General features: G+C 48.0%; 2 protein-coding genes across 6 annotated transcripts in view; one reads left to right on the top strand and one right to left on the bottom strand.

Annotated features, from left to right (window-relative positions):
• The first annotated feature begins 886 nt into the window (after positions 1-886).
• On the top strand, positions 887-20,142 carry LOC125741880 (general transcription factor 3C polypeptide 1-like). 3 transcript variants are annotated; one of them, XM_049013357.1, is made up of 36 exons: positions 887-1,305; positions 1,451-1,669; positions 2,985-3,161; positions 3,248-3,391; positions 4,606-4,702; positions 4,811-4,934; positions 5,024-5,182; positions 5,621-5,736; positions 6,064-6,388; positions 6,473-6,651; positions 6,760-6,890; positions 7,073-7,226; positions 8,310-8,413; positions 8,501-8,670; positions 8,809-9,240; positions 9,336-9,484; positions 9,984-10,081; positions 10,155-10,251; positions 10,337-10,514; positions 12,713-12,830; positions 12,922-13,057; positions 13,261-13,345; positions 13,427-13,588; positions 14,125-14,282; positions 15,359-15,501; positions 15,594-15,675; positions 15,863-15,975; positions 16,059-16,118; positions 16,197-16,290; positions 16,489-16,661; positions 16,917-17,210; positions 17,388-17,635; positions 17,708-17,994; positions 18,098-18,570; positions 18,765-18,969; positions 19,630-20,142. In XM_049013357.1, exons 1-36 carry the CDS (start codon positions 1,085-1,087, stop codon positions 19,849-19,851), a joined length of 6,327 nt encoding a protein of 2,108 aa, XP_048869314.1. In that variant the 5' UTR covers positions 887-1,084; the 3' UTR covers positions 19,852-20,142. The 3 variants fall into 3 exon arrangements, with proteins under 3 accessions (XP_048869314.1, XP_048869313.1, XP_048869312.1); XM_049013356.1 differs by having other exon boundaries at positions 6,757-6,890; positions 13,430-13,588; XM_049013355.1 differs by having other exon boundaries at positions 6,757-6,890.
• Positions 20,053-22,352, bottom strand: part of LOC125741881 (SEC14-like protein 5) — a 25,081-nt gene continuing 22,781 nt past the window's right edge. For all 3 annotated transcript variants that reach the window (XM_049013358.1, XM_049013359.1, XM_049013360.1), the window contains one exon: positions 20,053-22,023. In XM_049013358.1, coding sequence (XP_048869315.1) covers positions 21,918-22,023 — 106 coding nt within the window. In that variant the 3' untranslated portion in view covers positions 20,053-21,917. The remainder of the gene's footprint in view (positions 22,024-22,352) is intronic.

Here is a 22,352-nt window from a genome sequence, read left to right as displayed (position 1 = left end):
TTATTGTATTAAAAAGCGAGTGAAAGATCAGAAAATGTCTGGTGAAATGACACAACACTGGTCATAGTGCACAGAGTATGTGTGCGACAAATATCGTGTTTTGGCATTGACTGTAAACATGGGCTTTACATGCACTGTTGCAAAGATTGAAAAAGAAAATGAAGTAGTAAAGATTTTATTTTATTGTGAAATTCAACATGAAACTACTCTTCGTTTTATGTTGTGCGTATCATCTTAAATTATAAATATATTTTTGTGACTGTAACTTTCAATTAAATTCAATTCAATTCAATTGTATTTATATAGCGCTTTTAACAACAGTCATTGTCACAAAGCACTTTACATTTAACCGGCCAGAACCCCACCAAGCAAGCCTGAGGCGACAGTGGCAAGGAAAATCTCCCTCTAGCAGGAAGAAACCTTGAGAGGAACCTAGACTCGGAAGGGGACCCCATCCTCCTCTGGGCGACATTCAAAAACTTCAAAAGCTTCTGTTCATAACGAAGGCCGGGTCGGATTGTAGTGGTAACTGGGCACGTATGAGGCCCTGCCACAGGTTTCGTCCCACACTACCACTGGGGGCAGTAATACACACAGGATAACGGGAATATGGTAGGAAATTAAAAGAAAGCGACGAAGGAGGTGATGATGATGATACCAATTATTATAGTAATTGTGATACTTTATTTGCCATTGAACAAGCACAAGTATAGCTACGTTGGAAATCTTTAGTTTTTTACATATACCGTCTTGGTCTTCTCTGAGACACGCACATACACAGGTGAGAGCGAAGTTTAGGTAATAACCCTCCACAGCCGAAGGGGGCAGCAACGCCCGCATTAGACCATTAATAAGGCCGGAAATTAAAAACAAGCAGAAGAAGGATGTCAAAGGTTCACCGGGAAGGAACGTCACGAATTACGGCTAGTATGCGCTGGTGTGATGTAGTCCTTTCGTGGGATGTGTAGTATACACATCGCGTTTTGGGATGGATAAATACTAAACAGTTAACCGACTAACGCCCTTATATAATACTTTATGCACTTAGACTGAGATAATTCTGAGACTAGCTAGCCATCAAATCATGGACGCCCTGGAGATGCTTATCGATGAAGTTGCATTAGAAGGTCTGGATGGAATAACAATTTCTTCATTGTGGATCCGCTTAATGAACAGAATCCCCAAGTTTCCCCTCAGTCTAGATCCTGCCACTAAGGAGTTTGTTTGGAGAGCGTTGGTTTGTGATGAGGACATTGAATTTTACGAGCTACCTCAAAAAAGGCCACAGATCGTGTTATTTGACAGGTAATACCTATCATGTCGGCTAGCCACGGTTATTCGAATAAGGCATATTGCTTTTTTTTTTATCCGTGCAATATTTTGCCAACGCATTGATAAACGCAGCGTCTATTGAGGTGACATGATAACTAAAAGCCTGGTTTCTTTGTAGATTTGCAGAAATTGATCCAGAAACAGGGATCCAGGAGATCCGGAGGTTCACAGGGACTGCAGACGCGCGGGAAGATGTGTACCCGGTCAACGTGATCCAAGAAGACAAGCAAGGCATCCAAGGGTCGTGTCTGTATTTTAATGAAAGAAAAAACATTACAGATCTCATCAGGACACAGAATTTTAAGCCATGTTGTACGCTTGAGGACGCGGTTAAAAGGTAAATATACTGATGCAGATAGGATTGCATGGTTTACGATGTGTTTAAAACGTTTAACTGTCCCCATCGTTTTGCTTTTAATATTTGCCTAATGTATTGATTGAAAGATTGGACGGTGTCGGGTCATGGCAGGATGGTGTCTTCTCGTTTCTGCCCCATCTTTCTTCTGATACATTGGATTAACTCAGGTTGTCATGAAACACCAATACTATGAACTTGCTGAGACAGACTGAACTGTATTCAGATCTCCGCAGTATTCCATTTTTGATTTGGTTTATTGCTGAAACACTGGAACCTTAAAATGCAGTGCAAGAGGAATTAAACTCATTTATTATAACAAAAGTGAGATATCAGTTCTTATTTAATTCCAAGTGTTTTATAAATAAACCATCCAGAATTTCAGTTATAAGCAAACTGAATTTCAAATCTGTGAGAAGCACTTTGTGTCCATGCTGCTGTCTGGCAGCCCGTTAATCCTGACCAGCATATGCCATGCCGGATATGGTGGAACCTGGTGAAAGTAAGAAAGCACTACTCACTCCATGCACCTTCATTGTGCTTTGTTCCCAGTGTTTAGTCAAATGGACTATATTGTCATATCAAACATATACAGGTATACAGTGACCCAGGACCATGATGCAACATGCAGGTGGCCAGTGACTAAGGGAGGGATTCACAGCAGTTTATACGTGCAGAACATAGATTAAGTGGGTTAGATGCAAGAATAGGGGTGTACATATCAGATTGATGGGCTTTAGATGACAGGCAAAAGCATTTGTCCGAACGCTGGCTTTTTGGTACTAAATGGACGTGTACTTACACTTTCAATTTAAGTAGCTTAGTAGTGTGCTTAAATGTTAATGAGCGTTATATTGTGATGCCCAAAAGGGAGTAACCTGTATAAATTTGGGGTGTCCTTATGTTTATTAAGAATATTTAGCGGAGCGAGCCACATGCTACTGTTTTGGTAAGTCATGGATACGATGAGCACTGAAGTGGCGGTGAAGAAAGGGACAGCTCAGCAGCCAAAAGTTCTTTTTAAAAGGAGATATTGTGGATAAACAAGGATAAAAAGACGGTGGTGGTGTAATTGTGGGCATAACTACACGTCCATATGGTGTCGAAAAGCTGGCATCCAGACAAATATTAACGCCTGTCATTTGAAGCCCAGGTGATTCTTGCTCTTGCGCCATGTAATCGTGATGTGGCATCGTGCAGCAGCTACTCAAAACCGCATTACATCTGTGTTACTTACTACCTGCTACTCCTTCATGTCATGGTGTCCTGACTCCTTCACGTTTGGAAACTGCGGCAGGTGGGGAGAGAAGCTGGTCGCCGTGGCTACTCAGACGGTGCGCTTCCGGACGCTGATCGGCCCAGTAGGCGACCCGGAGGTGAAGCTGCCTGACCACTCGTACTGCATCCTGGAACGCCTGGGCAGGGCCCGTTGGCAGGGCGAGCTGCAGAGAGACCTGCACAGCCGAGCCTTCAAGTACCACTCTCCCTCACTCCACTTCCTGACCGGCTGACCCGCACTCAGCTCCTGATATAACCGGGTGCCTTGTTTTTGCCGCTTAGGACCGACGCTGGAAAGATGCACTACATGAGGAAGTCTCTGGACAAGAATGGTCTGATCACACTCCAGTCCCATGTGACCCGGCTGCCCAATGGGGGACAGCAGCACTCCATTTTGCTGCTGCTGAAGAGGTTCCACGTGGACCGGTCAGTGTGTCCATGGCCAAGCACTGGCCTTAGAGCATGCGCTGTTGTACAGGACCGCCTTCCTCAAATGCTGCTGGCTGTAAATTGTGGTGAAGGGTGACCCCTGTTGGTAGGAATGTTTTCAGCATGCTGGCTCAAGTCCCTCCTCCTCTCTGGGGGTGCCTACATGTTCTCCCTGTGTCACCTGGGTTTTCAGCCTGCTGTCCAGGAGTATGCTGTTAGGAAAGTTGGAGTCTCAAAATTTCCCATAGTGCTTGTGTGAGTCATGTGATGGACTGGTATCGCATCCAGGATGGTCTCTGCCTCGTGTCCTGTGCTTCCTGGCCTTGACTCTGGGCTCACTGGAACATTATAGTGAACAAGCATTTGGGAGATGAATGGATATATTGTACTATATTCCGGCAGTTAAAAATTGAACATTGGCCCAGGTTAGATTTATTAAGTTTTATTTTTAATGTAATTAAATTAATTAATTAAATTTAATCGAAAAAGTAATTTTCATAAAGACTCAAGTTCAAGTTATTGCTTTTCATGCTTTTTGAGAAGAAAAAGCTTTACTTTGGTAATAAACTGCAGTTTCCTGCCACCATCCCCTTGAATTCCATCCATCCATCCATCCATCCATTTTCCAAACCGCTTATCCTACTGGGTCGCACGGGGGTCCGGAGCCTATCCCGGAAGCAATGGGCACGAGGCAGGGAACAACCCAGGATGGGGGGCCAGCCCATCGCAGGGCACACTCACACACCATTCACTCACACATGCACACCTACGGGCAATTTAGCAACTCCAATCAGCCTCAGCATGTTTTTGGACTGTGGGGGGAAACCGGAGGAAGCCCCACGACGACATGGGGAGAACATGCAAACTCCGCACACGTGACCCAGGCGGAGACTCGAACCCGGGTCCCAGAGCTGTGAGGCAACAGTACTAATCACTGCACCGCCATGCCGCCCCCCCCCCCCCCTGAATTCCAATGGATAATTTCAGTGCAATTTTTGAAAGAAAAAAAGTTAGTAAAAAACGTGTAAGAAATATTCTTTATTTCTGCAAAAAACATGTGACATTTGTCAGAGAAATAATATCTTGATTGTGGAGTGATTTGGGCCACTTTTTGCTGTTTCTGCCAGCCAGCTTACTTATCTGCCAGAACCTAGTTTTACTTTTCTTACAGGTCTGGTTTGTAAGTTAAAGTTTTGCTTTACTTTTTCAAGGAGAAGCAAGTATGACATCCTGATGGAGAAAACCTCCAACCTCCTGTCAGCTTGTCCGAACAACATTGGCATCATGATCAACCTAAGGGAGCAACTGGTGGGACACCAGGCGTTTGGGGGGGGTGGGGTCTTTATGTAAGTGCTGTCCAGGCATGTGCTGGAGATGGAGCGTGACGTTCTGTCTCTCTCCCCCCTCCCTCGGCAGTGTGTGAGCGAACGCACCTTTAAGCGCGTGTACCAGTACATGATGGCCGCCAAGCTGGCCCAGAGCGTGTGCGTTCCGCTGCAGACCCTGAACCCCGATTCCACACAGTGCAAGACCAAGAAAGGTATAGCCCAGATCTGCTGTGCACCTCACCGAGGTGGCTGCCTTTAGAGCTCGGCGTGGACAGAAATGCACTCTGCATTTAACCCGCAGGGACGGACATCATGGTGCGCTGCCTGAAACTGCTTAAGAGCTACGGGAAGAAGGATGAGGAAGATGACGAGGAGAACGATGAAGAGGACGGTGGCAGGAAATTGCAGTCAGAGAGTCGCATTTTCGAGCGTGACATTCTGACACAGGCCTATGAAATAAGTATGTCGGAATTACACGCTACACACACAGATTACATGTGCTCAGCAGAAAGGAATTATCTGTTGTTAATAAGTAGGGAGTGAATACTACCCATTAAAAAGGGGGATTTTCAAAACATTTCAAAACCAATCTAGGAATCAAACCATTTGTCTCATGAGTTTTACTTGCGCAAAAATGTCCTGAGGGCAGAATGAAAAATGATTGGTTCAGAGAGATAGCTAATCGGGGGTCCAAGAAACTAGAGGACGCGACACCAACCAATCAGATGTCTCGGTCCCGCCTATTCTAGTTTTTTGGGCCCTTCTTTTCAATCTGATTGGTTATTTATCTGAACAAATCATTTTTCATTCTGCCCTCAGAACATTTTTTTCTAAGTAAAATTCCCACAATTTGAATTTCATTGATTTTTTTTCTTACTGGAGGCTTGTGGTTTTTCAGTCATATCCAGCGGGACGAAGGGAATCTCGCAGACCGCTCTCAGGGGACACATGAATGTTGGGAAGCTAGAGGCACGTATGATGTGTCGTCTTCTGGAGCGGAACGGCATGATCAAGGTACGGTTTCGCTTTAACGCTCTCCTCCTTTGGCACCCTGAGCCTGATTTGGGAGCGGCTTCATCCCGGCTCCAGATTCCGAGTCGGGTCCGCACGCGATGGCATTCGCTGGGATCCTTGTTATTGTTGAGCCAGGAAAATTGCGAGAGGGGAAAAAAAATCATAAAATTGATTTCCCTGTTAATTTTAAAAGGTAAATGTTTGTATGACTTGACGACCCTTTCTGAAAGTATGAAGTTATTTAACAAATTTTTAGTGTCGTGCGGTGGGGAGGGTTGATATTTTGACTTTAAGGTTTTAATACTATTTTGGGGTCGTCGCCCCCAGGGCTTCATGGAAGATGAGGGGCGGCAGAGGATCACCAAATACATCAGCAAGATATATGTGGAGCAAAGCGACCTGAACCAACAATTCGCCAAGGAAAAGGCTCGCAGCGAGCAACTGCGGACGGGCAAGGGGGAGGTGCTGGGTCAGCAGAGCCAGGTCTCACCGACCACCTGCCCCGACGCCCAGCCTCAGCCGACTGGCGGGGGCGAACGGCGGACGCCCAACTCCGCAAAAGATAGGCCCTCAAAGAAAGATCCCCGCCGGAGTGAAGCACGGAAGCAGATCAAGCTGGATTGCAGGGTCCAGCACTCGGCACCCATCAAGAGTGAGCGAGATGGGCTGGGCAGGGAGGTGGAGGGAGCCATAAAACCGGCTGTCCTTTTTGATGCTGAGCATCACATTGCTGCAGAAACTCCCTCAGTGGATGCGACCCAGGAGGTGACGGAGGAGATGGACACGACCGGGGGAGAAGACTGGAGCGGGATGGCGGAGGAGGTTGATATCAGTCAGGACATCCCTTACAAGCAAGTAGAGAACACGGACAAGGAGGCCTCCACCACCATCATGGAGGAAAAGATCGGTGCCAAGGTTTTAAAAGATCCTTTAATGTTTCACTTCTTGCTTTGTTGGCTTTCAGGCCTATATCTGTGTTGTTTTTCGCCCTGGGGTGTGAAATCCATGCTTTTGTTCCAGCAGGCGCCGCCGGTCAAGAGAAAGATGAGGCCAGCGCGTATGGAAAAGCCCCATCAGACTTACAGGCTGCTTAAGCGGAAGAACCTGATCATTGAGGCGGTTCGCAGCCTCAAGATCATAGAGAGTTTATTCACGTAAGGCATCGTTTGGTCTGCTTCATTGCTTGGATGCCTACATTGGTAAGAGGATGATGGTTATTCTTGCTTGTCTGATTGGTTGTTCCAAATAGTACAATTCACTCAATTCTTTTGCAGCCGTGTTCTAGCTCCTTATCCTGGTCAGGGTGGACTGTTTGACAGGAATCTGCTTTTGCCAGGCTGCAGAAGATGATTATGGACGAAGAGAAACAGGACGGGGTGTCCACCAGATGCTGCAAGAAGTCGATCATGAGGCTGCTGAGGAGCCTGTCCAGAGAGGGCATGCTGAAGCTCTTCCGCACGACCATCGTTCAGGACGGCATCAGCAGGAAGGTGTGAACATGCCAGTAGCAGCTTGTGTGCCTGTGCTTTTTCTTTTGGGGGGCAGTGTGTAGTTTTAGTGGGTTTGGGATCTGTGTTCAGAAGGTTGTAGGTTTGAATCCCATGGCTGGTAGACATGGGCGTTATGCAAACCAAATCTGCGAGCAGGTACTATATCAAAACCACACACGACATAAAAAATAGATGTACACAGATATTAATGTTCTTGAAACTTTATGTAACTATTTTTACATATAGCTAACCTTGTTTACTGTCACTGGAATGTCATTTCTGAATGTTACGGTGTGACAACTCAGTGACAATGTGTGTCGGTAGAAGACGGGAATGATGGGGGAGGGAATTAGGAGATGCCATCTGACCAAGGAAGTTAATTCACTGACCAGATTACCCTGATTGCAGGTTTTCTGCAAATTTAACGATGTGTTATTCATAGTCAATGTAGGCACGTTACTTGTTGACTAAAAAGTTAATTTATACGTTACATTTTCACAAAATATTGGCTAGGCATGTGCCTACCTAAATTGACTGGAACGTCGCCACCACTGGTAAAGTAATGATTTTGCCTTTGGGTTCGTCACCATGGACCGTAACACCAAACACTGCTCCATCTGTGCTAAATGCTGGCTGATGGCTCTCTGACCCCATGCTCTCCTCACTTGTACGTTGCTTTGGGCAAAAGCATTTTCTGAATAAATGTCTGATGTGGGGGCGGCATGGTGGTGCAGTGGTTAGCACTGTTGCCTCACACCTCTGGGACCTGGGTTCTAGTCTCTCCCTGGGTCACATGTGTGTGGAGTTTGCATGTTCTCCCCATGTCGTTGTGGGGTTTCCTCCGGGTACTCCGGTTTCCCCCCACAGTCCAAAAACATGCTGAGGCTAATTGGAGTTGCTAAATTGGTGTGCATGTGTGAGTGAATGGTGTGTGAGTGTGCCCTGCGATGGGCTGGCCCTCCATCCTGGGTTGTTCCCTGCCTCGTGCCCATTGCTTCCGGGATAGGCTCCGGACCCCCCGCGACCCAGTAGGATAAGCGGTTTGGAAAATGGATGGATGGATGTCTGATGTGATATTTTTAGGTGGAGTTTGTGGTCCATCCCTCTATCATGCCAGATGATCCTCTAGTCAAAAGCGCCATCGAGCAGATCCGCTTCCGCCTATCAAGCTCATGCTCCTTAAACCGGTGAGTGGATTGTAGGACACGTCCCAGGATCACTGTTGGCAGTGACCTCACCCTGACCCAAACCCCGATCCCACTGTCTGACTGCAGTAAAGTTGCTAACAGCGGCCCAGAAGCTGCAAAGGAGAACGAGACCCAAGAGACAGGGAAAAGCGGAAAGGCCGAGAAGGAGCAGCCGACCGAGTCTCCAAAAAATCAGAGGAGTAAAACAGATGAGAAGATGGGGATCAAGGAGCAGAAGAAGTTCAAGCCTTTGATCGGTAGGCGTGATTGATTTTCTCCTCTCCTCTGATCTGGGTGGATAAAAAATGCATGGTTGGGTCCTTTATATACGGGAGGCGTAATAACAAGAGGAGCTTGCATTCTTGCAAGCCACTGGTGAGATGGTGCCTCTATAGTCCCAGGTCTGGGCCGCTCCCTGGGCTTCCAGCCCAAGATGCCACGCCTTCGGCTGGTGCACCAGTTCCTGTGGTACCTCATCTATGGACACCCGTTAAGGAGGAGCCCCGAGGAGAGCCACAGCATGGAGGTAGAAGGGGTGGAGCCTGGGGCCAGTGCAGACACCAATGGGAAGGCGGCACTCGACAGGGCACCGAAGCAGGAGGTTTTACTGGACATGGCCCCTGTGGGCGGCATGGGGGCAAACAAGGCCCCTGCAAGTGCCACGGGGGCCGACGGGGTCCCTGTGGGCGGTGCAGAGACTGACGGGGCCCTTGTGGGCATTGCAGAGGCTGATGATGTGGCCCCTGCAGGTGGCACAGGGGATGATGTGGCCCCTGTAGATGGCACGGGGGCAGAAGTTGATGAAGAGCAAGTGGGAACAGAGATGGGTAACTATTCTCGCCGAGTTATCCAGCAACCATTTGTGTGCCGTTTTTACGAATGTCCTTATGGACATAAGGCTCCTCTCACATGTTTGTCTAAGTGGCTTACATGGATGAGATGTCCTGGCGGAGGTTCATCCCCCCCATGCCCCTGCACCGAGGCTACAGCTGCGGATGGGCACTCACCAGCGATATTCTGCTCTCCCTACCCCTCTCCATCTTCATTCAGATCATCCAAGTGAGCTACAAGGTAAAGTTGTTCATAGGATGGGGAGGGGATGATAGGGTGGAGCTATGGAAAGGTATAGTAAATTGAAAAAGAGTTAGTGGATTACACATGGAGCATTAGAAGTACTCTAGGAGGACACCCCCACTAGAGAAACAGTAAAGCCTCCCCAGTCTTATGTTCTTCGGGCGGTAGGGGAGCACTATGTCTGTGATACTGTCAGACTTTTGGAAATGAGATTCCAAGCACTCATGGGAGGTTTACTTACGCAAAAATTATTGTTCAGAGAGAGAACCAATTAAACTGTAGTGAACGTGGGTCCAAGCAAGTAGAAGAAACTCCTGTAGTTTGCTTGGATCCACCTCCTTTACAATCTGATTTTTTTTTTTTTTTTTTTTGTGTAAGTAATACTCCCGAAAGCATTCCAAGGGGCACATCCCCAGGGGGAATCATGTAACTGCAAAAACCAGACTGTTCCGGACTGGACGTGCACAGTAGCCTTACTCTCTGTACCCAAACTCAGGTGGACGATCTTGAGCTGTACCTGAATGACCCCGTGAAGCACCACTACCTCATCCGTGTCCTGCCTGGCAGGATGAAGAAGCAGCTTCTCTATAAGAGGTAGCCCCGCCCCCCTGAAGGGAACAACCCCTCCTTGGGGAAACCACCCTGACCTGCATCCGTCTGCCCACAGGAAGTACATCTTTAGCTTCTGCGAGAGCTTGCAGCGTCTGTGCTACATGGGCTTACTGCAATTTGGCCCTATTGAGAAATTCCAGGAGAAGGATCAGGTATGTGTTTGATAGGCGGTGTGCGTGCTCACTTTGGCAGTGTGTATTTGTGTGGGGCACTGTAAGCTGTATCCGTGTCTCCTAGGTCTTCATCTTCCTGAAGAAGAATGCCACGATCACAGACACCACCACCTGTGACCCGCATTACAACCTGGCCCTGTCGTCCTTGCCCTTCGAGGCCCGGCAGTATACCTTCAGCACCTTTCAGGATGTGGAGAACTACTGGTTCGACATGCAGTGTGTGTGTCTGAACACGCCCCTGGGTACGCGGACTTCTCATTGGCTCTCTCTGGGATGGCCTCCGGGAGGGTGGGGCTGGGGGGGGGGGCTCTTGGGGTCGTATAGCTGCATTCTCAGGTTGGCAAAGAAAACGGTGTTCAAGCCCTGTTTATTTTGCTGTGAAGCTGAAATTTTATGCCTGTCAAACCTCAACCTCAAACCACCTGCAAAATTTACACTTACTATCCAGTACAGTAAAACTCGGACTGCGAGCATAATTTGTTCCAGAAACGTAATCGTAATCCAAAGCACTCGTATATGAAAGCGAATTTTCCTATTAGAAATAAAGGAAACTCGGATGATTTGTTCCACAACCCAAAAATATTCGTATAAAAATGATTAATACAAAATATAAAGTAAAAATGCATAAATTAACCTGCACTTTACCTTTGAAAACAATCGTGGATGGTGTGAGAGAGGAGAAGAAGGTTATTTTGTAGGACGACTTTCACTATAACTAACGGAATCACTATTATCTGTTGGCTCACTGGAATCCTTTTTCTTTTTGTGAGACTTTAACAAGGAACCTATCCAATGACAGCCGCTTTTGCCTCCTTTTCGATTTCGCGGAAATGTGGACATTGCATTGTCGTTAAACAGATTCATCACTCGCACTGCTACACCCTTATTCAGGTGGTGCTTTTCTACAAAATTTTGACTATACGAGTGACAGACGCTGACTGAGACCGAGCATGGGAGACGATTACCCACAATCCCACAGCGAGAGAGAGAACCATCGGCTCAGTTGTGATCACATGACGCTCGGCAGACAAAGCATATACGTAATATTCGTATTGTAAGACCTCGCTCATTTATCCAGTGAAAATTTATTAAAACATTTTTGCTCGTCTTGCAAAACACTCGCAAACCAAGTTACTCACAATCTGATGTTTGACCAGTGTTGAACTCAAAAGTTAGCACCTCATCTGGTTAATTAATTTATTCCTCATTAAGACCCATCCATCCATCCTCTGCTGCACATCCAGATTTTGGTCGCGGGGGCAGCAGTCTAAGCAGGGATGCCCAGACCTCCCGCTCCTCATCCACCTCCTCTAGCTCCTCCAATACTAAGGCGTTCCCAGGCAACCCAGAGATATAATCTCTCCAGTGTGGACTGGGTGAGCCTCAGGGTTTCCTCTCAGTTGGATATGCCTGAAGGCAGGACGCATCCTAGCCAGACTTCCCAACCACCTCAGTTGACTCCTTCCAGATATCCAGCCCCCTTATCCCATCTCTGAGGCTGAGCCCGGATACCTTGTAAAGGAAGAACTTGTATTGCTTGTATCTGCAGTCCCATCCTTTCCGTCTGTACCCAAAGCTTGTAACCGTACATGAGGTTAGTGGTGTAGATTGACCGGTAAATAGAAAGCTTTGCCTTCCAACTTGGCTCCCGTCACTACAACAGACTGGTAAACCCCACATATCTGACACTACACCAATTTGCCTGTTGACCTCCCTCTTCATTCTTCCCTCACAAGACCCCGAGATGCTTGATCTCCTTGAATGATGAACCCTCCAATATTGTAGTGAGGGTAAAGAAATGGTAAAGAGTTGGTCTAGTGTTCCACAACCAGGACAAAATCAGCATTGTTCTTCTTGGATCCAAGGGTCAACCAACAGACAGGTCATCCTCTCCAGTACCATAGACCTTCCCAGGGAGGCAGAGGAGGGTAAACCCTCTGAAATACCCTCTGGTCCCCTTTCCATACAGACTGGAAATACCTGTCTCTGCCAGTCCAGAGGCACTATCCCTGATCTCTATGCAGTGTTGATGAGGCCTGTCACTCAAGACAGCCAAACAATATCCAGAGCCTTCCAGAACCTTGGGCAACCCTCATCCACACCCAAATCCTTACCACTGAGAAGTTTTTTTCTTTAGTTACCTCAGTAACCTTATATTTACCTTCAGCCAAATGGGAGAGATCAATCTGTTCTCAATTTGCAATGTAACCAAATAGGTTTTGTTTAGAATCCACCCACTAGTAATTTAAATAATCATTTAAAATAATTTAAAAAGATAATGTAAATGACATATCTTATTTGTCACAAAACATCCTACATAATTTTACTTCCCTGGTCTTTAAATGTGATAATCTTTGGTGGTTCAGAATGCCAAGGTGGTTTTTTGGCAGCCAGCCTCGTCTTCCACATTGTTTAATGCGCTGTCTGCTGCCCCCTACAGGTGTTGTAAAATGTCCCCGTATGAAACCCAGCCAGGGGGACGAGGAGGCGGAGCCCCCGAGCTCCATGGAGCCGGAGCGGCCAGAGCAGAGATACGCCAGACTGGCATACCTACTCAGGTAAGGTCCACGGGCTCTGAATCCGCCGGGCTGAGGTGTCACCCGCTCACACTGTGGGGTTAACTGAGGGTCGCTGGGATCTGTCCAACAGGGGCAGCCAGGAGGTCATCGATGACGGCGTGACGCCTGGCGACAAGCAGGGCGCCGCGGGCCTGGACTCCTGCTTCTTTGGCCACCTGAAACGCAACTGGATCTGGACCAGCTACCTTCTCAGCAAGTCCAAAAAGGTCTGTGTTGACCTTCGCTGTTCTTTAAGATTATTCGTTATTGCTCTGGGGGATAATGCGTGGCTCAGCTGGTTAGGGCACTGCGCTTGCGATCGGATGGTTGGCAGTTCAAATCCTGTAGTCAGCAGATAGATTTCACTTTTATAAAACCTAACCCACACTGTTAGATGTGGGTTATAAAATGTCCTCCCATTGCCTTGCAGGTGGGCAGCGTTGTGGAAGGCAGCCCTACTGTCAGACTTAAGAACCTCCTCACTAAACACCCTTTACCCCTGTTCATGAGTGGTGGTAAGTCCCTCTATCCTGCCATGCCCCTCATCGCCCTGGTGCCGCATGTGGGTATTCACATGGGCCTCTTCCACCCTACTGTAGGTGGTAAAGGCAGTGGCTTCAGGGAGTCCCCGATGGTACTAGATGAGAACGTGCAGATGGCCAAGGAGACCAGTGAGCGAAACAGCCGCGTTGTCGGTGGGAAGAAACAGAGGCGGAAGAGGCTCCGAACAGTCAAGGCACCCAGGAAAAAGAGGAGAGGTAGGTGGGGGGGGGGGGTTGCCAAGTCCTGTAGGCTGACCCTGTATGACATGGGGGTGTGAGTGTGTCTGTGTCCTCACACCTCCAGGGTTGGGGGTTAGAGTTGTTAATGAGGGTTCCTACTGCAGACCAAAGACATGCAGTTACGCTGATTGGTGTTCCTGAATTACCCATAATCCTCCTCTTTCTGTCCTGTATTTCCTGGAACAGACTACAGGCCTCCCTGTGACCTTATTATGCAGTGTTTCCTAGTCCTGTCCTTGGGGACCCTTAGACAACGGGACTTGGGAGGAGCAAAAACGTGGACCGGCGGTGGGTCCCTGAGGACCGGATTGGGAAACACTGCTATACTGTCTAAGTTGTTTATCTATGCATTATCTATTCTTACTACATTTACATAAATTTTATTTAGCAAATACTTTTGTCCAAAGCAATGTACAATTGAGGCAAATAACACATTAGAAGCATAATCGAGGAGTCAACTAGGCGCAGGTGCAGCTATGCTGAGCTTCCGACGAATGTGTGTCGTGCCGTAGTGGCGAAACCGGAAAAGAAGCGGATGCGGCCCCCTTTTCATGACGAGGCCGACCGGAGCGCCCTCCTGAGGATGACCCGGCAGCGCGTGACCTGGTCCCCACAGGAGGACAGCCTGCTCATGCTGTGCCGAGTGGCGAGCCACTTCCTCAACCGCAAGGCAAGGCAGCCCAATCTGGGTGGGAAACCAGGCTCGTTTAGACGGACTGCAGTGCCGCCTCCACAGGAACTAAAGTGCCTAAAGTGCCAGTGAAAAAACGCTCCCGGCTGTCATTCATTCCTGGGGGAAAAGCCTGTATCTTGACTCACATTAAGATGTTTCACACCATACCTTCACCTCTGAGGTGTTTTTATTCTAAGAATGAATCTCTCCCCCTTTTGGAGTGATTTTTTTCCAAAGCTTTGTTTGGCCGCAAGAGCACTAGTTACTAGTTGTGTGACCTCCATTGATTACACCTTTGTGCAAATTCACTGAAAATTTGACATAACATTTCAATATATAATATGACCTCATTTTTTAGTACCATTTGGATACGATTTGGCATAGAATTCTGTTCAATTTTATTTAGCCGACACTTTTGTCCAAAGCAACGTACAGTTGAGGCAAATAGTGCATTACAGGCATAATCGAGTTGACTCGAGTTGACGAGGCGTCTCTGATGGTCTTGGGGTCCCTGTACCATGCTTGAATTAACGCCTGGATAAGCTTATCTTTTGTGGTGCAGTCCATCCCGCGAAGGCGCTGCTTGGCCACAGATTGTCTGTAGCGTTTAAATCCAGAGAAAGTTTCTTCAGGCCAATCAAGTACCTTGATTGTCGTCTTGTTAATGAAATTCCTACTCATTTTTGACATACGGCACAGGGCTAGATCATGCTGAAAGATGCCTGACCAATCAGGGAATGTAACCATTACATTTCCTACGTATTATAGCGTAACACTAACCCATTGAGAAGGTGACTAATGAAGGCATATTATTTGCTTTCTGGAATGAAACTGAAAATCAGAGTGTAAAAATCTGTTTAACTTAATTTGCACAAAGGTATAATTCCAGTATAGTTTCTCTTAAAAATAAGTGTTTTTCTGCAGAAGTGGATGGGATGATACCCAGGCAACATTATTTAGTCATGACATGTGGGCTTTCTGCACCAGGGGCTCAGTATGGTCTGTCGGATGTAAAGAGAGCGCCCCCTAGCTGTGCACACTGCTGAACGTCCGCCCGCTTTCTCGGTGAGCAGATCAGGAAGCCCTTCGTCCCCTGGCAAGTGGTGCGAGACCTGCTGCATGCACAGTTCGAGGAGTCGCTGGACAAGACCTCGCTGGCGGTGGGCCGGCGCTCACGTTACATCATGAAGAACTCCCAGACCGACCTCAACTTCAAGTGCGTTCCCGTGCATCACTAGTGACCGATGTCGGAGTGACACGCCACTCGCGTGACCATTAATTCAACGACTTGCTTGTTTTTGCTCGTAGAATATGTCTGGCGGAGGTGTACCAGGATAAAGACCTTATTCACAAATTTCAGAGCCGGGAGAACAATTACAGCAACCCTGAGGTGGGAATTGCATGCCACCTATTGCGTAACACAGTGCCTAGGTTTGGTGATAAATAGTCGGTTGTTCGGTATATAATCCTGCTGCGAAGGGACAGTGACATGACCTTTTAAGGCTGTCGGAAGCATCACTAGTCAGCTTTGTCCTACAAACCCGTGTGATTTGGGGCCATTTTGTTGACCATCACAGGTCTGTGCGTCAGAGTTCAAAGAGTTTGTCGCCGTCCTCAGGCAGAAATTCAGTTCACCTTCAGTGTTCCACAACTTCACCATCCCCGACACCAAGGCCGAGCTCTTTAGGAGGTAAAAACATAGGATTGAAATGTATATCGATGTAGTTTGTGTTGTGAGCTGTGTACCAGAAAGTACAACTAGTTGTTTTACAGGTTCAAAGTGTACGTGATTGGAGAAGACCTGAAGGAGGACAGGAAGGACTCCCTGATGAGGTAGCGTGTAATGTAACTGTAATCGTGCGTCTGTGAACTAGAGCGCCGAGTTCACCTCCTCGGGTGCTGTGATTGCAGCCTTGAGGACATCCACTCCCTGGTTCTCAACAACCTGATCCAGAGCACACTGGTGCTGTCCAACTCGCAGATGAAGACCAGTCTCTCCTTTCAGGTAAGAGGCAGAATTCCACCAAGGGAGACACTGGTCCTTAATCGCGTCCTTCAGTCAGTCATCAGAAGGGGTCAGGTACTGTGACTGAGATGTACAGCACTAGCCAATCAGCAGTGTTCCCCAGCCGTGTCATGTGCTGTCACGTCCATGAGGATTCATACCCTGTATTTCTGCCTTTTTCTCTGCCTCCGTCCCCAGACGTTCCGCATCTACAGGAGGTACAGGGACGACATCCTCTACAAAGCCTTCCTGAGGTGTCAGAAGCGGGGGCTCGTCAACCGCCGTCGCATCAACCAGCTCACCGGGCCCAAGAAGAGTCGCGCCCTTCCATTCCTGCCCATGTCCTACCAGCTCTCTCAGACCTACTACAGGTGACCGTCAGCCCATCACACTGGTGGCCGGTGGGTGTACAGATCAGGATTTGCAGCAGTACTGGTATAGACCCGGAAGCTTCCGACCTGTATAGGTTTTGGTTCCCTTTTCCGCCGATCGTGTAACTAAGATCAGCCGGCACATAGCTACCTTCATTCTCTAACTGCTGAAGGGTGCCGCTCTGCAGAGCTGGCTTCCCACCCCCTGGCTTCCCACCCCCTGATTTCACACCCCGGTACTGCTGTCCCTCTCAGGTGCTTCTCCTGGCGTTTCCCCAACACCATTTGCATGGAAGCCCGTCAGTTCCTGGAGACCCTTGAGAGCGTGGGCAGGGAGGACCTCCTCACCACCATCCGTTTCCAGGACCAAGAGGGCGGCGACCCACAGCCGGACCCCAGCATGGTGCTCTTCTCCCTGGACTCGCCTGGGGGCTCCTGTGTGGCCTGCCTGAGTCTGATGATGCTGGGCTGGCTGACGGTGGAGGTGTCCATCCCAGAGCACATCGTGGTGGTAGACAGCACCATGGTGGATAACGAGGTGGTGAAAAGGTAATATGAGCATCCGTCCATCCACTTATCTTTTTCATGTTGCAGCGTAATATGAATCTGGAAGCTGATTTATACCTACTTACATTTTAGTATTTAATTATTCATTTAAATGTGCAGTGGAATCCGTTTTATCCTCCCTTGAACGTCACGCATTCATGAGTGTCACGGCTCCTCCAGCATCGCGAAGGAGGTGGCCGAGGACGACCCCGACGACGACGAGGTCGAGGAAGGCGAGGGCAGGAAGAAGATCGAGGTGAAAGCGAGACAGGCCTCGCACACCAACTACCTGCTGATGCGCGGTTACTGCGTGCCAGGAATCGTCAGCCTGCGCAACCTCAACACCAACGACAACATCGTGGTGAACTCCTGCACCATGCGGGTGAAGCTGCGCCGCACCCCCTCGCACCGGCACTTCCCCAACCGTTGTGAGTCCCGCCCAGGCGAATTGGGTCCGGCGCCCCCTACGGGCATCCTCTCATCCCACCCCCATCTCCCAGGTGGTGACTTGCTGTACGAGGAGACCCAGGCGGAGGCTTGCCTGCCCAGGAACTTCACCCATCTCCTACGGGCCTGCCAGGACTCCAGCCGACTGGAACGCTTCACTGATCGGTGCATCCACCAGTGCGGCTACAGCAGCGAGGACCTGCAGGCAATCCTGGACGTGAGCAGCACCATTGAGGCAGCTCAGGGCTTCGGCTGCGAGAGGGTGGAGCTCGCCTGCATGTTCCCCGACCTGGCTGAGGTGCAGGGAGAAAGGACCCGGACCTTCTTGCAGTACCTGGAGGTAGGTGGCTGTTCGGGAGACCTATAAGCACACCCGAGGCTTCACCCTTGGAGGATTCCACCGGTAAGAGACCACTTTCAGGCCGTGGCGTGTCTTTGGTCAGGACCTGATCGATCTGGAGGAGGTGGTCGAGGTCGGAGGGAACTCCGTGCGGCTGGTGGCTGTGAAATACGCCGACCCCTGGCTAGTCCACATCGCTGAGGGACTGGCACCTACAGGCAAGGAAGTCCCATCTCTGCAGGACACCCGCAAGAGGCAGGCCCCGGACCCACCGCAGGACGAGCTCAGCGTGAAGAAGCCGGTCCTAGAAAGGGAAGCCTGCAAAGTGGCGGGAATACTGGACTCGGATGGAGCGCCTACAGACGGAGTCGGCCTTACTGGAGCCGGGAGATGCGAGGAGCCCCTGCCCTCTGCCCCGGAGGACACCGGCGACTCCATCCAGATGGTGGAGGAGTGCAAAGGAACAGACCAAATTCAGGAGGAAAAGGGGGCAGCCGCATCTGATGTCGATTCTCTACCTACAGGAGATCCACCTTCTGCAGACATCAGCTGCTTTACAGTGGATGGAGATGACAGGTAAGCGTTACATTTGGGTGTGAACATTTCCAGTGTGTGGAGTGCCATTTAAGTAAACCCTAGTGAATTCAACTTAAACCCTTCTCCGCGTACATTGTTGGTATATCCCCATTTCACTTATGGTGAGCGGTGCCAGTCAGATGCTGGTTTCTGTTTGTTTATCCGGAAGTGCTGTTTCCTCTCTCTTCCTCCAGCGTGGGTTCGAGCGCGCAGGATAGGGTGAGCTTCCTCAGCCGGCCGTGGCGTATCGTTGACGGGAGCCTCAACAAGTCCGTGTGCAAGGGCATGCTGGAGGCCCTGCTCTTCCACATCATGAGCAAGCCTGGCATCACCGAGCCCAGCCTGGTGGAGCACTACCAGGGCGTGCTGCAGCCTGTGGTGGTCTTGGAGCTTCTCCAGGTACTGCCGGCGTCCGCTAACATCTCCCCTAGCATGCGTACATCGAGGGCCCCGTGCGCCTCCCCAGGGTTATTATCAACGAAAACTTAAAAACATTTTCGTAATCCAAAATATAATAAGAAAATAAAAACGAAAACTATAAATACTATTTCAGGAAACTAACAGAAATAAAAAATAAATAAATGAATAAACATGCATCTAAACGTCAAATACTTTTCTTTACAGTTTTTGAATACTTTTTCGCGAAAGTAATTATCTATCTTTTCTCCTTGTTGCATATCATTCGATGAAACATAACCCAGTGTATTACCTTTTGATGACCATTAATTATACCTAGAACATGTTTTGCCCATTTTGAGGATGTTAGTACATAATGTGCAGGTTTCTGTCCTAAGGTCAGACTCTTACAATGTCCCTACAACTTTCACTCTGTCCCTAGAAATAAAATTGCTGCAACTAAAATGTATGAATTCAATTGTATCTTTAAAATAAAATGCATAAAATTACACCGAAATCTAAAATTAAACTGGATTTCAAACGAAAACTGAAAATTAAAAATTTAAAATATATTAACACTGATGTAGTATGACCTTTTTCAGCCGTCTTTGACCGGGATGTTTTATCATCTGTCCCTAAAATCTTGTCCCATTATCCCATCAGGCTCTAGAGGTCCTTGGCTGTGTGTGGAAGAGGTACATCGCCAGGCAGGGCAAGGCGTCGCTCTTCTCGCCGGCCCGGGTGCCGGAGGTGAAGGAGTCCGTGAGGCTGCGGGAAAACGGCACCCCATTCTACGAGCCCACCGTGGACTGCTGCCTCCGGCTGGGGAGCCTCTTCCCCAAAGAAGACAACTGGAACCGATGGGTCCAGTTCACGCACAGCTGAGACATCGGAGACATTTCTGGGCTGAGGAGGGCACCCCGCCTGTCCTTATTCTCCAGTTTTTTTATTTTTAAGTTCAGCTCTGTTCTTTGAAAGCTAATAAATGATATTTATAATTTCAGTCCCTATTCTGGTCATTCACGTGGATGTTGTATCAACAGGTAAGGTATACTTTAGTAAGTGTTGCAAATGAAGACCCCAGAATTTATTTACCATAGTTTATTTTCGTAATAAACATTTTTGTACATGTATTGCACATTTATAAATTCAATAAATACCACTGTCCCCATAAAACTGCTTCATGTCAATTTTAATGTTCAAACTTACAAATGAAGCATCCTGGTAGCAAAATTCCACTGATTTCCGTTATGTAGTACTTCTTGCTCTTCCAAAATTGTTTAAACAAATAAAAAATGGACATACAGCCACTCAAATGAGACAGTTGCCACATCACAATTTTCTAAAAGACCTCAAAACGACCACAATATGACCATGATTGTTAAACAGAAGATATTAAAAGACTTAAAAAAAGACTTAAAAAATTCTAATGTGCTTATTCTATTGTCATTTTTTACCCCATTGCAACCTTCATTCACACATGTTTCTCCCCGTTTAAGGCAGTAAATGAAACCCCTCACCCAGGACAAGGGTCACAGATTTCCATTAGTGTGCTGACTGTGCTTTGTCAATATTGCTTATATAAAAAGCCCTTTGTTGGTCGATTTAATTATTCAAATGCTCTCAATTACACTACATTACATTTCCCAGAACACCACTGCATAAATAACTATGGCTTTAAATTTCATAAACATTTAAGAGAGCGTGCAGTCGCCGTGCGCTGCCTGGCAACCGCTTCCACTACAACTGTCCGCATTGCCTTGCTTGCATCAATTCTGCGGATATTTCTGGAGGTAGTTTAATGAGCGTGTCAGAATGGCATGTGTCTGGGTCCCAAAGCGGTTTACGCGGAGCTGGGGTGGTCAGCCGTGCCCCCAGGGGTTCTGCACATCCTCAGCACGCCCACAGGCTGATCCCCGACAGTAATCGCCTGCCGTGGTTAATTTTCAGGTCAGGCTGCTTTGCAGAGTGGGCCTTACTTTTGCCTGCTAAGTCCTGGTGACTCCCCTGCATATTGAAACGATGTACTGGTCAGGCCTGATGTGCAGGCCACCTTCAGGATGATGGGTCTGCAAAGCAGGTCTCAGGACTTCATCGCCAAACAAGCACTGATGAGCAGTGAGGGGTGTTAAGGGGCTGGTTCATGTAAACACCTGAAAGCATTTCTGGGGCAAAGAGCTAGTAAGTGTATCATATATTCAGAAAATCAATGCTGTTAATAGCCGCGTGATGTATGACGTCTTCATATTTTTGAACAACTGTAAATGACAATTGCAGAATTAACATCTGGCTTTTTTGTGTTGGCCCTGTCATTTGCAGCACAAGATAAAATAACTTTAAGCGTTCAGCACACCCGTGAGATCTATAAACCGCTGTTGTTTTAGAAGCATGGTTTTGTTCCATAAGATTTTTTTTCCCAGTATCCTCGGCTAAACATACAAATAAGAACAATGGAACATGTCAAACCTGTTTTAAGTACAGACTTCCAAGAATCATGAAAGTGGATTATCGCCCATTGTTGCAGAAGATGGCTTGGGAACTGGTCATATGTGCAAATCCCAAAACCTTCCTGTATAATTATCTCAGTGACATAAATCGAATGGTAGCCCTCTATCATATGAGACAGCTAAGCTGCTGTAATTCATTACTACAGGGTAAAATCGGATTATGTTCAGGACAACAGTGTCTCCTGTTTCTTGGTTGGACAGAAAGTGGCATCGATCACTCGTGAGTCTTCAGTAACAAAATAATAGTATCTCAAATACAAGCCTCGGGTAACTGGATTGTTTCCGTAAAGTTTCCCACTGCTTGTTGTTGGGATTTTATAGCCCTTGGAGTGTGTAGGTGTGTCTGTTTGATGTGTATGTAGATACCGGTGTTGGGATACGGTGTAAATGTGTGTGGTGGTGTGTCGGCGGTTGGCAGCGAGCCTGACACAGGCGTCCTGTGGGCTATCTAGAGACGAGGGAGCTGCTTTGAGACTGGCTGGAAGAGGTCGTGCCCCCGCTGAGCTGCGAGAAGCCACTGTGACACGACTCCAGGCTGGTCATGGACCCCCTGCACAGAAGGGAAACTCTCAGTCAGTGACACGCAGGTCCTCCACCTAGGGGCAGGAATCCCGACATACCGTAATCTCTCTAAAACACGCTCAGTTTTTCAGTGACATGGACAGGGGCAGATTAACTTCTCCAGGGGCTTCAGGCTGACAGCCTAGGATACTCTGTGCATTAATCTGCCCCTGAACGTGGAATTGTTATGAGGCCTGTATTACAATGTTTCCCGTTGGAAAAATGACAATATGATCAGTGTACTATACAGAAATATGAGACCTGATGTTAAGCTATTTCACTTGAGTGGGTATCACTTTATTTGACGTGACAATTTGG

Source organism: Brienomyrus brachyistius, chromosome 5 (genome assembly GCF_023856365.1).
Source record: "Brienomyrus brachyistius isolate T26 chromosome 5, BBRACH_0.4, whole genome shotgun sequence".
NCBI lineage: Eukaryota > Metazoa > Chordata > Actinopteri > Osteoglossiformes > Mormyridae > Brienomyrus > Brienomyrus brachyistius.
This window is presented reverse-complemented; position numbering and strand designations above follow the sequence as displayed.

Coding starts and splice junctions, on each gene's coding strand:
- LOC125741880 (XM_049013355.1), top strand. CDS start 1,085: ATGGACGCCCTGGAGATGCTTATCGATGAAGTTGCATTAGAAGGTCTG. Junction 3,162..3,247: donor CTGCACAGCCGAGCCTTCAA/GTACCACTCTCC, acceptor TTTGCCGCTTAG/GACCGACGCTGGAAAGATGC. Junction 6,652..6,756: donor AGGAAAAGATCGGTGCCAAG/GTTTTAAAAGAT, acceptor CTTTTGTTCCAG/CAGGCGCCGCCGGTCAAGAG.